The sequence below is a fragment of the Oncorhynchus mykiss genome, chromosome 17 (genome assembly GCF_013265735.2).
Source record: "Oncorhynchus mykiss isolate Arlee chromosome 17, USDA_OmykA_1.1, whole genome shotgun sequence".
Lineage (NCBI taxonomy): Eukaryota > Metazoa > Chordata > Actinopteri > Salmoniformes > Salmonidae > Oncorhynchus > Oncorhynchus mykiss.
In genome coordinates, this window is record NC_048581.1 from 55,972,990 (window position 1) to 55,988,829 (window position 15,840).

The 15,840-nt window shown below is 42.5% G+C and overlaps 1 protein-coding gene across 2 annotated transcripts; it reads right to left on the reverse strand.

The window, feature by feature from the left end:
- Window positions 1-8,521: 8,521 nt before the first annotated feature.
- Window positions 8,522-15,102, reverse strand: LOC110494136 (beta-crystallin B3). 2 transcript variants are annotated; one of them, XM_036950219.1, is made up of 6 exons: window positions 15,036-15,102; window positions 12,053-12,134; window positions 11,348-11,466; window positions 9,737-9,869; window positions 9,105-9,247; window positions 8,522-8,944 (listed from the first exon to the last, which is right to left on the reverse strand). In XM_036950219.1, the coding sequence occupies exons 2-6, from the start codon at window positions 12,125-12,127 to the stop codon at window positions 8,707-8,709; spliced, it is 708 nt and encodes a 235-aa protein (XP_036806114.1). In that variant the 5' UTR covers window positions 12,128-12,134; window positions 15,036-15,102; the 3' UTR covers window positions 8,522-8,706. The 2 variants fall into 2 exon arrangements, with proteins under 2 accessions (XP_036806114.1, XP_036806115.1); XM_036950220.1 differs by lacking the exon at window positions 15,036-15,102 and adding an exon at window positions 12,495-13,805.
- Between the last annotated feature and the right edge of the window lie 738 nt (window positions 15,103-15,840).

The window sequence follows — 15,840 nt, forward strand, 5'->3', positions numbered from 1 at the left end:
CACTCTAAAATGTGCAGTTTTGTCACGCAACACAATGCCACAGTACGTCCAACCGGCCTTACAACCGCAGACCATGTGTAACCACGTCAGCCCAGGACCTCCAGCTTCTTCACCTGCGGGATCATCTTAGACCAGCCACATGGACAGCTGATGAAACTGTGGGTTTGCAGAACCGAAGAATATCTGTACAAACTGTCAGTAACCGTCTCAGGGAAGCTCACCTGCATGCTCTTCGTCCTCACCAGGGTCTTGACCTGACTTCAGTTTGGCGTTGTAACTGACTTCAGTGGGCAAATGCTCACCTTCCATGGCCACTGGAACTCTGGAATAGTGTGCTTTTCACGGATGAATCCCAGTTTCAACTGTACCGGGCAGATGTCAGACAGCGTGCTTGGCGTCATGTGGGTGAGCGGTTTGTTGATGTCAACGTTGTGCATAGAGTGCCCCATGGTGGCGGTGGGGTTATGGTATGGGGCAGGCATAAGCTACGGACAACAATTTTAATGAGATCCTGAGGCCCTTTGTGGTGCCATTCATCCGCTGCCATCACCGGATGTTTCAGCACGATAATGCACGGCTTCAAGTCGCAAGGATCTGTACACAATTCCTGGAAGCTGAAAATTTCCCAGTTCTTCCATGGCCTGCACACTCACCAGACCTGTCACCCATTGAGCATATTTGGGATGCTCTGGATTGACGTGTATGACAGCTTGTCCCAGTTCGGAGTAGGACAACATTCCACAGGCCACAATCAACAGCCTGATCAAATATATGCATATAGATCAGATGCATATCTAAATTCCCAGTCATGTGAAATCCATATATTAGGTCCTATTGAATTTTTCAATAGACTGAATTCCTTATATGTAACTCAGTAAAATCTTAGAACTTGTTGCATGCTGCATTTATAGTTTTGTTCAGTGTATATAAGCTCTGGATTGTTGATGCTATGTATTGGCCATTGAAAGGCTTTGAAGCCACCGGTTGGCCACATTGGCACTCCCCAGTCGGAGCGGCTGAATGGAATTCTGCAGTATTTCAATTAAATGTTTTAAGGACAAATTCCATGTATTTTTGTTGTTGTAGTGGGGACAGTAAAATTTGTAAACTCAACAAATTATACTTTAAGGGAAGTTTTCATATTGTAAAAATATATATATGTATGTTTAGCTCACATAATATAAGTAATCAAAGTATGCATTAAGGTGTTTTTATATTATAAAAATGTGTCAAAAACAAATTTAGACATTTAATAAATGCATTTCTATAGCTTCCAATTTTTTTTTTTTTACGGTGGTGGAGTCACAAGATGGAGGCATGGGGCTTCAACACTGCGACCCCAAATTGTCATCTAGTGTGTATATATATATAAATGATGGGTTTGTGCAGGGTTTGGTGTAGCTAACTAGCTTGTCTCCCCACCATAAGGGTTGGCTAATACTAATAAACTAGCGTTAGCGCTCAGCATCCTTAAACAGCTATTGTGTCAGAGTTATTTAACAGTATATTTAGTGAATGGGAAAGCTAAGGATATTTATATAAGTCATGATATTAGGAAAAGTGTTTATTTCCAGCGAGTGTATTTGAGGGATTTCGTTTCTGAAGCTAGCTTGGCTGGCTAGGTAGCTGAGACAGAAGAAATGATGGAACGTTTTTCTGACTGGAGCACATATCTTCTGACAATGATGCAGTGCCCCCCTGTGGATTGAAGCTGAACTTTACTACAACATTATATTTAACCCTTTTTAAAATGAGCAATGTTGATGTGATAGAACTGACCAAATTAAATGAATCATAGAGGTCTTATAACCTATTCCGTACCGCACGGAAAGGGGTACCAGAGCGCCAAGTGTAGGTCCAAAAGGCTTCTACCCCCAAGCCATAAGAGTCCTGAATAGCTAATCAAATGGCTACCCAGACTATTTGCATTGTCCCCCCTCTTTTTACGCTGCTGCTACTCTCTGTTATTATCTATGCATAGTCACTTTAACTCTACCTACATGTACATATTACCTCAAATACCTCAACTAACCTGTGCCCCCGCACATTGACACTGTACCGGTACACCCTGTATACAGCCTCTCTACTGTAATTTTACTTCTGCTCTTTAATTATCAGTTATTTTATTTTTTACTTATCAATTTTTTACTTAATCTTTTTAAGTAAGTAAGCATTTCACTGTAGGGTCTACACCTGTTGTATTCGGTGCATGTGACAAATACAATTAGATTTTATTTGATTCTACTGGTAAACATGCTTGTTTTTTTTCCCCATATAGGCTATGTAAGTATTTGTAAAAACTGCAAATATTTAATTGTGCTTTTATTTGTATTACTTTTTATTCACTTGGCTATTTACTTTGTATTGTTGCATTCTCGAGTGGTTAACCTGCAGGTTAGCATTTCATTGCACTGTGCACGCCATGTATATCATGTGTATGTAATAAACTTGGGGAGGGAAGCCAGAAACATAATAATATTTTTTTATTTACAATGACGGGTTTGACAGCCTACCCCGGCCAAAGCCTAACCCGGATGACGCTGGGCCAATTGTGTGCCGCCCTATGGGACACACAATCACGGCCGGTTGTGATACAGCCTGGAATCGAACCAGGGTCTGTAGTGATACCTTTGGTATCGAGACGCATTGCCCTATACCGCTGCGCCACTCGGAGCCCAAAAGGAGTGCGCCGCCCGGGAATCGAACCTGGATCAAAAGAATGGGAATCTTCCATGATACCACTACCAAACCAACACCACATTAGCTAATAGACATCAGCTGGTAGAACTCATGTTATGAAATTAATCATAGCAGTCTTATAACTGCATTCTATAGGTATGTTTTTCGCTCATGTCTCTAACACATTCCAAACAGGACAGATAAGAAGCTACATAGTCGTCGTATCTGTCCTGTTTGGAGTTGTGTTGCACTGTTATGTGAACACTTTAATTTTTCTTTACAGTTGAGTTGCCCTGGTCAAATTCGTATACAGTAACTTTAAAGAGCATCTGCCCCTAGAAAACTTCTCATCTAGAAAAAAGCCTATGTGGCATCGATATAAATCAGAAACATTTATTCTAGTGTCATCCTGCGGGGATGGAGGCCTGGGATTAAAAAATGCTATAAAAAAATACAATATACAGTGCCTTGCAAAAGTATTCGCCCCCCTTGAACTTTGCGACCTTTTGCCACATTTCAGGCTTCAAACATAAAGATATAAAAATGTATTTTTTTGTGAAGAATCAACAACAAGTGGGACACAATCATGAAGTGGAACGACATTTATTGGATAGTTCAAACTTTTTTAACAAATCAAAAACTGAAAAATTGGGCGTGCAAAATTATTCAGCCCCCTTAAGTTAATACTTTGTAGCGCCACCTTTTGCTGCGATTACAGCTGTAAGTCGCTTGGGGTATGTCTATCAGTTTTGCACATCGAGAGACTTCAAGGGGGCCGAATACTTTCGCAAGGCACTGTAAATATAGGACAAAACACACATCACAACGAGACACAACACTACATAAAGAGAGACCTAAGACAACAACATAACAGCAAAACATGACAACACAGCATGGTAGCAACACAACATGACAACAACATGGTAGCACCACAACATGGTAGCAGCACAAAAACATGGTACAAACATTATTGAGCAAAGTCAACAGCACAAAGGTCAAGAAGGTAGAGACAACAATACATCATACAAAGCAGCCACAACTGTCGTAAGGGTGTCCATGATTGAATGTTCGAATGAAGAGATTGAGATAAAACTGTCCGGTTTGAGTGTTTGTTGCAGCTTGTTCCAGTCACTAGCTGCAGCACACTGAAAAGGGGAGCGACCCAGAGATGTGTGTGCTTTGGAGACCTTTAACCGAATGTGACTGGCAGAATGGGTGTTGTATGTGGAGAATGAGGGCCACAGTAGATATCTCAGATAGGGGGAGTGAGGCCTAAGAGGGTTTTTATAAATAAGCATCAACCAGTGGGTCTTGTGATGGATATACAGAGATGACCAGTTTACAAAGGAGTATAGAGTGCAGTGATGTAATCATCAATTCGGAGTGCAGCTGCATGCCACCTGATCATAATGCCTGTGGTAAATTTGGGTTGGCTTTGGATATCCCTATGGGGCTAGTTAGGGACCATCTGTAAATTGCAAAATGTACATGGAACAATGTTAAAATTCCAATAGCTCCAAAATTCATTACTAAAACACCTCAAACCAACTATAAATTGTAAAAAATTATATACAAATATTGAAATAATTTAATGAGGAATTAAAGGTGTGCAACGTGAAAATATTGTCTCGTTTACTTTGTGTAATTTATTGACGGTCCCTAACTAGCCCCGGACATAGGCTATCCAAAGTCAGTCAAGTTGCACACCAGCCAATTGGCTAAATAATTTGGCTAACTCTTCTCACCTGTAAACAAACACACGGGAAACTCACATCTCACCAGACCCCAAAACCAACTCACGTTTGAATTCAGTCATGGCTGCTAGCATTTCTTAAACAACCAAATCTACAATGAGGCCAAATCAGGAAGTGCAATGCTTTTGGTGGCCCACCATGGTCCTGGACATCTCCACGTTTGGCGCCGCCTGCACAGTCTGTGCTCAGAACAAGCCTCCTCGGCAAGCTATGTCTGGTCTCTTTAAACCGCTGCCTGTCCCTCACCGTCCCTGCTCTCACATATCCCTGGACTTCATCACGGGTCTTCGCCCGTCTGATGGCGACACCACCATCCTGACAGTAGTGGACCGGTTTTCCAAAGCCGCCCATTTCCTTCCTCTCCCCAAGCTGCCCTCTGCCAAAGGGACGGCCCAGCATGTGTTCCAAATCCATGGACTCCTGGTGGACATGGTCTCTGACCGGGGTCCTCCGTTCTTGTCCCAGTTCTGGAAGGTGTTCTGCACACTCATTGGGTCATTGGCCAGCCTGTCATCCGGGTTCCACCCTCAGTCCAACTGCCAGTCGGAGCGAGCCAATCAAGACCTGGAGGCGACTTCGCTGCCTTGTCTGTGCCAACCACACCTCCTGGAGCCAGCAACTTGTGCGGGTTGAATACACCCGCAATACCCTCCCCTACTCTGCCACTGGGCTCTCACCTTTTGAGTGTTCCCTGGGTTATCAGACCCAGATCTTCCCGGAACAAGAGGAGGAGGAAGACATACCCTCAGCCCAGATGTTTGTCCGCCGCTGTAGTCGTACCTGGAAGAGAGCCCGGTCGGCTCTTCTCAAGACCACTTCCAGGTATCGACGACAAGCGGACCGCCACCGGACTGGCATCGTCCCCAGCTGTCCACTCAAGACCTGCCCCTCCGGTTGGAATCCTGCAAACTTTCCCCCTGCTTTATTGGCCCTTTCCCTATCTCCAATATTATTAGCCCCTCTGCTGTTCATCTTCTGTTGCCCTATACCCTCCGTATACATCCCACTTTTCATGTGTCTAGGATTAAACCTATGTATCACAGCCCATTGTCTCCTGTTTCTAGGCTCACCCCTCTTCCCCATCTCATCGAAGGCCAATCGGCATACACGTTGAGGTGCCTCCTGAAGGTTCATCCTCGGGGCAGGGGATTCCAGTACCTGGTTGACTGGGAGGGTTATGGCCTGGAGGAGAGGTGCTGGGTCCCCGCCAGGGACATCCTAGACCCAGGCCTCATCGCTGAATTCCAATGCTGGCACCCCGGTCAACCAGGTATGCGCCTAGGTAGGACGCCAGGTGACGCCCTTAGAGGGGGGAGGGGGGGTACTGTCACACCCTGATCTGTTTCACCTGTCGTTGGGCTTGTCTCTACCCCCCTCCATGTGTCTCCCATCTTCCCCGTTATCCCCAGTGTACTTATACCTGTGTTGTCTGTTGCCAGTTTTTTTGTTTCGTCAAGCCTACCAGTGGTTTTTACCATGCTCTTGTCTGTCTCTAGTTCCTGTTTTCTATCTTTCCTGGTTTTTGACCATTCTTCCTGCCTTGACCCGGAGCCTGCCTGTTGTTCTTTACCTCGTCATACCACGCTGGATTACTGACCTCTGCCTGCGCTGACCCTGAGCCTGCCTGCCATTCAGTATCTTTAGGACTCTGCTCTGGACTATTGACCTCTGCCTGCCCTTGACCTGTTGTTTGCCTGCCCCCCTGTTTTTGTAATAAACTTTTGTTACTTTGAAACTGTCTGCATCTGGGTCTTCTCCTGAGCCTTGAGAGGAGAAAGGCAGAGAAGGGGTGGGCACACTGCTCTATGTATTCTAATTACTGCAGAGTGTGTGTGTGCATGTCTGTGTGTGTGTTTGGGTACTGTGGGATTGTTTGATCAGTTAGACTATGACCTGTCCAATGAGCCAATGTTTGAAGTTGTTTAGTGGTTTTTGACAATACACTGTAAATGTACCTGTTCGAGAGTAGAGAGTGCTCCAGAGTAGAGGAGACCCACAGTAGCAACTATAATTGAGTACGGGCAGTGTCTGCTGTGGAAGGTGCAAGTTACCTAAAAAATATCTAATCTCTCAATGTTCTAATCTTTCAATCTTCATCTTAAAGTGCACCAAATTCATTCATTTAGCTGTTGAAATTCTTTCTCTCTTTTTTTCTGCTGGGGGAGAATGTCCCCGGACCCCCCTAGTGGCTTTGGGCTAAGCCTCAAATGTTTTCAAATCCTACAAAAGCCCCTGCCATTGCTTGGATGAACCTGGGTCAGCATAAAATAACTCCCTAATTGAAAAAGCCTTCCCAACTTCTGGGGCATATGCTGCTTTCATAACGAAGTGGGAAGGTGGTAATTACTCTTTGTGAACTCATAAATACCAGTTGGATGCATTCACCTGCTTGGACTTGTTGAGAAACACCGCTTGGCTATTGGCCAGCGTCATCCATACTAAAAGTACAGATATAATTATTTTTAACAAATTATAGTACTCAAAAACCATATTAATAGTTTTCATTGTATAAATAATATGTTGTTTCTGCATTTAACTGCTGAAAAGGCTGTTATTGAAGTCCTTTCCTTAGTAGGTGTTGTCAGAGGTCAGCATGTGGGAGAAATAGGAGCTCATGGATGATAGACGAGTTCCCCACTTGTAATTACCAGTTGGAGGGGCGTTCAAGCTGGTTATGAACTCAGCAATAGACCTTTGCAGCTTATTCTGCACAGTGTCGGAAAGTCCTTAGAATACATGTACGCTGAAAAGGGAATTGTCCCCCACGATGAAATCAGGGAGGGGACTATGGATCTGTCTCTGTACATTTGTACGAACAAACGTTAGTCGCATACAATATCTGTAAGCACTGGCCCAATTTTGACAAAACTTTGGTGAATGATGCATCTAGCCATAGAGATCCGGTATTTACAAAGTTACACTGATTGGCCAGATGATGGCGCTATAACACAAGATTGAAAATGCAAGCGTTTGGAAGGTCACGCCCCTCACCACATTTGACCTTAAAGTCATGAAATTTGGTACATAGGTCCCTCTACTCACAAGGAACAAATTTGCCTCAGGGACCCATAAGTCCTGCCACAATGGATTTTTCATAATTTAGAATTTTGTGAAAAACAACTCTACTCTTCTGTCATCAAATGACCGATCTGCATTAAACTTGATGTGTGGCATCTATGGAGAAAGGTCTCCAAACACACCAGTTTTCAGACTAGTAGCTAAAACAGCATGGCTGCTATTCACCAGTAAACATTCATGTGGGCGTGGTCTGACGCAAATCGATATAAATCCGTCAGTATATTCGTAATGTAACAACATTTTTTACACAAGTTGCAAACACTGTAAAGACTCAACATATGCGAGAACGTTCATATCGACCACACGGTGGCGCTATAATACAGGCACATGTTTATAGCTCTTGATCTGTTTGACTCAGTGATGAAATATGGCACACTTGCTCAGGGATGTGAGTCTAGCTAACCCACGCGATATCTCAGACAGCACTGGCCCGATTTTGACAAAACTTGAGTGAATGATGCTTGTTGGCATAGAGATCCTTCATTTACAAAATGACACTGATTAGGGGGGTGCTGCATCATTCGTGGGGGCCAGCATGTTTACTGTTGCCTTGTTGGTTACTGATTTCATATTTTGGGTTTTGTAAATGATCTAAGTCATGTGTTGATGATTCTAATAAAACAAATTTGTGCACTATGTCATGACTCATGTTCCAATACACTCTGAAGACATTAGTGCTTACTCAAATCTCAATTGACAGAAAACTACAAGGTGTACTGTACCTGTTGACCGGTGCATGTAACATTTCAATGGAATGTCCCGTAGTCTACATTAACTTTGTTGGGTGAACGTGCATACTTTTTATGGTGATAATAAAACACTGGTCAGTGTTTTACCTTACAACCATTCTAAAGAAGGATATGTAAACCAGCACCATTAACCAAATATTATTTCTGCTATTGTATGATGTTGGCACACTAAATAATATTATTCTAACAACCTCAGAGAAGTTTTCATAGCAACTCTGTAAGAGGGACTGACAAAAACATCCAGTTGGGTCAAACCAAAATGGGTTCAAAGCCTTTATTATTTCCACCCCAGACACATAGGTAAGTCAGAGATGGTTACTTCACTTCCGAGTTCGTCGTTTCTTGCTGACCCTCTGTGACGAGGAGGTGAGGTTCGGTGGAGCCCTGGATGGATGGGAGGCCCGGATTTGGCTTCTTAGGCTGCCTGGGGCCACAGCCACTCTCTTTCAGCTGGTGCCAGTGGCGTTAGGGGGGGCAGGTGGTGTGGGGTTGGGTGCGGGGGTGGGAGTGGGGGTGGGGGTGGGGGCAATGAAGCAGCCTCTCTTGTGCCACTGCATGTCACGCACGCGTCGGACAGACTGGATCTGAGGTGTTGATGCTCCCCAGTCATTCCAGTGCTTGTAGTCTCCATGCTCAAAGATGTACTGGCGGCCCCTGTAGCCTGGGAACATGTAGCCCACCCACCTAGGGAGGGCAAGGGGACATACAGCTATAATGACATTTATGGAACAGAATCGGTTGAAATTCAGAGCCATACTTGCATGAGAGATAACCTTGCAGTAACCTAGCTGTAGACAGATACTGTATGCCTGATCTCAATGATGTGTAAAGGTGTTGAACTTACGCTCCATTCGTAGCCTTGATGCTGGCCACACGGTCCTGAAAGCCATGGACCCACAGGCTGGGGACGTCGTCATCCACAATCTCCATCTTCCTCCCAGCGAAGCCTGGGTTCTCGAACAGGTGGAGTTTGTGATCCGCACTGTCCTGGGCAGGAACAGGAATGGGTGGTGGTTACACTATGTTTTCATGTCTGCTGTTTACTTGGTGTTTACTTTTAAGGAAGGTAGCTACTACTCCAGGGCTGGTAACCCTACTTAGAAAAGTGCAGTTTCAAATAACTAAATAATGATCAAATAAATACTTTTGGTGGCTTGGGAGCACAAATAATTTGGTACAAATAGGTTTCTTATGTGGAATTCTGTTAACTTAGGAAACAAAAGGGATTTGCCCTTTAGCTTGACAGGTTAGTCTTATCTCATTGACATGACACTGTAGGTTGCTATGGTCAGTAGGCTACATCCTTATATACTATACGTAGATTATGTGTAAATAATTTTGGCTAAATTCTGTCTGTGTATTCTGTTTATTGTAAGGGGTTGTCAGCACCATTGCACCATGTCAGATTCCTGGTACATGTAAATATACCCAGTTAAACGATGATGATTCTAATTATAGTTACAGGGATATACTGACCACTTTGAGTGGCCTGAGGGACAGCAGGTAGTTATTAGTCTGGCTGTTGGTCCAGGTGCTCCAACGAGGATACTCGCCCTTCTCCAGCACAAACTGCTCCCCGCCAAATGCCTGGCGCTCAAATGCCACCCAGCTGAGAACACAAAGGTAATTACGCTTTACCAATTTCTTGTACATAAACAGTAGTAGTGAGATGGTAGGAGAGACCAGGGTTGGTTGTCACACTTTTTACTCTTGTGTGTTTCTCTCAGCAGCAGTATATCTTACAAGACTCTTTTAGGAGAAAGACCAAGGTCTTGGGTTGAAACTGGGACCTTTTTTTGATCATTATCTTATTTCAACATTGAGTTATAAGGCATCAAACAAACTCTGTCCACTTATGACAACCAGCCCCATCGCGGGGTTTGTTGTCACAGTATGGGGTTGATTGTCACAATGTTTTCTAGTAACTTATTCCTTTTGTAACAGGGAATGAAGCAATATAGCCAACAGTCTTAGAAGTAGCCTAGCCTTTCTTTGATAGAATGATATTCCTAACAAACTTCAGCGTTTTATCCCTTGAGAATAATATCCCACTGTGCACACCTCGTCATTTCAACTTGGAGAATTGGGTAATATTTGGTTGATACGTTGGATCAATGTGATTACAACTTTTTTTCGCCCACTCAAAAAGACAGTTGAAAGTTTGTCGAATTCCCAATGTGTTACCACTATGCTTTTAACCATCTAAAAGCACATCTAAATTCTCACAATAGCACATTGGTAACAGACAGTGACAAATCTCAAAGATAAGCAGGGCCTGGATGGAAAACCGCAGGGTAGTTGTAGATAGATAAACTCTCCAGTAGGAGGTGCTGCCCAGCCTATTGCTTTTTTATTTTAGTGGACATTACATTGAAGATCTGATGTTGTTTCAAAGGTACAAATTCAACATATTTTATGCAAGGTTTGTCAATGTTAAAATTGGTTACCACGATGACATAATCCTATGGTTAAAATGTTAACCTCAAAACATTACTTTTTTCAAATCCATCCCCAACCACCCCCCAATGCTAATGAATATGTTAGTTACCACATGGCTTGGCCTAGGAACTCAGAAATTGGTTTGAAATATAGCGTTCCCTTTCCTCTTTTCAAAAACATAATCGTTCATGGATACTTCCATAATAAACATTTACAAAGAACACGCCAATATATATTTTTACTTTCACCTATGAAAAACACCAATTCTCCTAACCTCAATGTTTGATCATGCTGACATTAATTAACCAGGTGGATGAGTTCTTTCAAATAGTTCAGAGATTTTAACCTTAACATTATTACACAGCACCATTTAGATGGTGAGTAATTAGCACTGTGAAAACCAACCCACGAGACAACCAACCTTGGTCTCCCCTGCATGAAAGGTAATTGATAAGAACTGTGATCAAAATGTATACACAGTTGAATAAGAATGGAATTTCATTGTCTAGAGACTGAAGTTGGATTCATAAATGTTTTAACGTTTTGATAAGGGCAGTGTTGGAGAGTATTGGAGAGACAGGTAAACAGGAAGGGGGCAAGAGTGAGGCATGATGGAAAATGTAGAAAATCAATATTGGTGACACTTACGGTCCTGATTCCACGATGATAGATCCCACCTTCTCACATCCCTTTTCGATCACATTCTTACACTCTGCAGACAGCTCCACTTTCTTCCCACAGAAGTTCTCAAACTCAAACACCACCACCTACAAGATAAGTCAGGAAGAGGCATGGGTCAATGGTAAGTAATTACATTAGTACACAATAAGCTTAACAACAACATTAACATAGGCAGAAACTGCATGAAGATTGCACCGTTGTAATTTAACAATGTGTTGTACTATACTGCCGTGTTGTTGTGCATTATTTTGCTTATGTCATTGTAAATACATACTAGTAGTATCAGTGACATTTCATAAAAAGTCAGACCAAGTGAATCTTAGGCTAAGATATAATAAGATTATAATAAGGTCCAACGGATGTCGGGCACCTTGTAGCTCTAGGGAAAATTTTTCCCTACAAAAAGAAAGAAGGTGCTCCCTAGAACCATAAAGGATTGTTCAATTGCCTCCATAGGAGAACCCTTTAAATGTAACTATTTGTGGTTCCATGAGGATGCCCTTTTGCTAATACAAGGTTCTACTTGGAACCCTTTTACCACTAAAAGATTCTAAGAATACGCTGTTTCACCACCAAAGGATAGTAGGTACAGAACTAAGATCAGCTTTTAGTGGGGAAAATACAAAATTGACCCAAGATCAGCGTCTAGAGGCAACTTCACCCTACACCCACCTTGTAGGTGGCTCCTGCCCCTCCTTGGCTCTTTCCAGCTGCCAGCTGCTCCGGTGCACCCTGCTGCTCTGACATGTTCCCTCTGCATTCCAAAGAAAAGTTGACAAACCTCCAAAAATGTTTGAGAGGTGCTGACTAACGGAATGGTAACTTCATGATGGAGAAGAAGCCACTGTTTGCCCGAGATGTTGGTTTTTACCCATTACACTATTGTTTGACCATCTACATTCCAAAACATTCTTACATAAAAAAAAATCATACACATTCTGATTTCACAAAGGGACTTTTACGCTTGACACATTGATGCACATTCAGCTCCAGGCAAAATAACAGTGCATACATGGTTATGGAGAGAGATAAATGGGGATAATTGAAAACAGCAAGAGTTGCAGCACAAGACAGTCAGAGCACCAAGGAAAGAGAGGGATCTGTCTATTTTTACCTGGATGGCTTGTGCTTCACTGCACCACGTACGAGCCACACTCTCTCCGTTTTTCCTTGTTTTCCTTTTCTCTCCCTCTTTCTGTCTCTGTATGAGGGTGTGTGAGTGTGGAGGCCTGGTGAGAAGGCACTAGGAGCCAGGGGGGTATTTATGGTTTATAAATGGCACACAGCAGCAAAAAAATCAGGGGCGGGTGATGCTGTTGATGCAGCAAGTCTGTCGCTTGCATTGTGTCCATCACATTGCCTCTCAATAGGGCTGCGTGCCCTCGGTCGGGGTATATTGGCACCCGCTTCCACCCGGGCCGACCACGCTCACGCTGCCACCCTGCCAGTGGCCCGATGGTGGGCACACACAGACAGCGAGCCAAGAGGATTGAGCGAGATCAACTCCACTCAGCACTACTGGCCACACCCAACTGCCCATCTGTCTGTCCAGCTTTCCATCCGTCCGCCTGTCCACTGCCCCGCCATCTCACCCGCACTTTCCGCTTTCTATTGTTGCTTTCTATTTACTCTCCTTCATCTACCTTCACTCCTCCCTCGTGCATTTTATTACATCATCACTCCTCTTTCACTTTCAGTCCTTTCTTCATCCTTTAAGTTTCTTTCCTCCTGCCCTTTTTCTCTCCTTGCATCCCACTATTCACCTCTTTCTCTAATCTATGTGTGACACTCTCCAATGCACCAGGTGTCAGTACTATATCAGTAGGATCCCAGTCAAACATCTGTCTTTGCCATGCAAACCCTGAAAAATCTTCTTACAAGCCTCCTTTGACGCACTGGACATTTTCGCAAGCGCACTTTCCAGGGGGAATCTAGAGAAGGCCTTCCTTACTATACAGTAATCATATTGTCTATTGGCACCTGGTGCATGGAACCAACATGATCCTATCACACACTTTTCGGTAGCACTTTGCTTGACACCCAGCGTCATGACACGTTATGACACGGTCATAACCATGTCATAATATGGCGTAACAGCTGACATAACTTGTTATATATAACCTGTTATAATAGGGTCATAATACTGTCATGACACATAGTTAGACCTGTCGTGACATATATTGCATTATTTTATGGCTGGTTATGACACCTACATAAGAGTGTAAAAACCCACAAAACCTACCTCGGTAGTTGTTTTATGGCTGGTTATGACACCTACATAAGTGTTTCAAAATGCACAAAACCTACCACACATGGCAAAACATTTCATTAGTCTGCGTGTCAACAGTATGTTTATGTTATACAGCACCAGTCAAAAGTTTGGACACACCTTCTCATGCAAGGGTTTTTCTTTATCTTTTACTATGTTCTGCATTGTAGAATAATAGTGAAGACATCAAAACTATAAAATAACACATACATCATGTGGTAAACAAAAAAGTGTTCATCTTCAAAGTAGCCACCCTTTACTTTGATGACAGCATTGCAAACTCTTGGCATTCTCTCAACCAGCTTCATGAGTTAGTCACCTGGAATGCATTTCAATTAACAAGTGTGCCTTGTTAAAAGTTCATTTGTGGAACTTCTTTCCTTCTTAATGTGTTTGAGCAAATCAGTTGTGTTGTGACTAGGTAGGGTTGGGATACAGAAGATAGTCTTTTACCAAATAGGGCTAAGTCCATATTATGTCAAGAACAGTTCAAAAAAGAAAAGAGAAATGACAGTCCATCATTACTTTAAAACATGAAGGTCAGTCAGTATGGAGAATTTCAAGAACTTTGAACGTTTCTTCAAGTGCTGTCGCAAAGACCATTAAGCGCTGTAAGTTATCAGCCTCATAAATTTCAGCCCAAATAATTGCTTCACAGAGTTCAAGTAACAGACACATCTCAACATCAACTGTTCAGAGGAGACTGCGTGAATCAGGCCTGCATGGTCGAATTGCTGCAAAGAAACCACTACTAAAGGACACCAATAAGAAAAAGAGACTTGCTTGGGCCAAGAAACACAGCAGTGGACATTAGACCGGTGGAAATCTGTCCTTTGGTCTCATGAGTCCAAATTTGAGATTTATGGTTTCAACCGCCGTGTCTTTATGAGACGCAGAGTAGGTGAACGGATTATCTCCACATGTGTGGTTCCTACATGCGTGATGCTGCATAATCACCCGACCTCAACCCAATTGAGATGGTTGAAGATGAGTTGTACCGCAGAGTGAAGGAAAAGCAGCTAATGACCTCAGCATACGTGGGAACTCCTTCAAGACTGTTGGAAAAGCATTCCAGGTGAAGCTGGTTGAGAGAATGCCAAAAGTGTCCAAAGCTGTCATTAAGGCAAAGGGTGGCTACATTGAAAAATATAAAATACATTTAGATTTGTTTAACAGTTTTTTGGTTACGACATGATTCCCGTATGTGTTATTTCATAGATTTGATGTCTTCACTATTATTCTACAATGTAGAAAATAATAAAATAAAAACCTTGAATGAGTAGGTGTGTCCAAACCTTTGACTGGTACTGTATATATAAAAAAATTATTGACCATATTAAATTATCATTGTAATTGCACACACATTGATGTCAGACATGCACCTACCCCAATGCTCTGTTGCTGATGACTGAGATGAATGCAGGAGCAGGACAAGACACCCTCTTTTTGACTAATGACTGATATAAGGGCATGTACGTGATAGGCCAATCTGGCTTATATGATTACGATGGTCATAGTGCTTCTTCACAGTGTCATGAAGTGTATTTTCTTAGTCTAAGTAAAGTTACACAAGATGGTCACAATTCTTCATGACAGTGTCATAAAGTTTATTTTCTACAAGTTATTTTAAAAATAATTCATTACAACAACAAAGGATTTAGGAAACAAACTTTCAAACGAAAGGAAACCTCTTGGCATGCAAAAAAAGTTATTTGAATAAATGTGTAAATATATATTTACAGCTGCTGTGACATATATATATATATATATATATATATATATATATATATTGTGACAAGTTATGTCAGCTGTTATGACATGGTTATGGCCATATCATAACGTGTTATGACCTTGGGTGTCAAGTGGTGTTACCCACTTTTCACACAGTCAATGTAGACTAGTAGGTGTAGGTGTCAAAAACACTATGGTGCCATTCAAAATATGTTTCTTACTGTATATAGGCCTACAGTATATGCATTTCTGAGTGTGTGCATTGTTTGTGTTTTCTATTATTCCAGTGAACGTTATGAAGATAATATGAAAGTGAAAATGTTAGAGATTTGCACCCTTTCAAAAAACACAGATAGAAAATACTCCTTAATTGATCTGGCAGCAATGAACAATGTCAGCTGATCAACACTCAGAAGAAACAAGGTCTTATCTGTGGCTGACAGCAATACATACAGACATA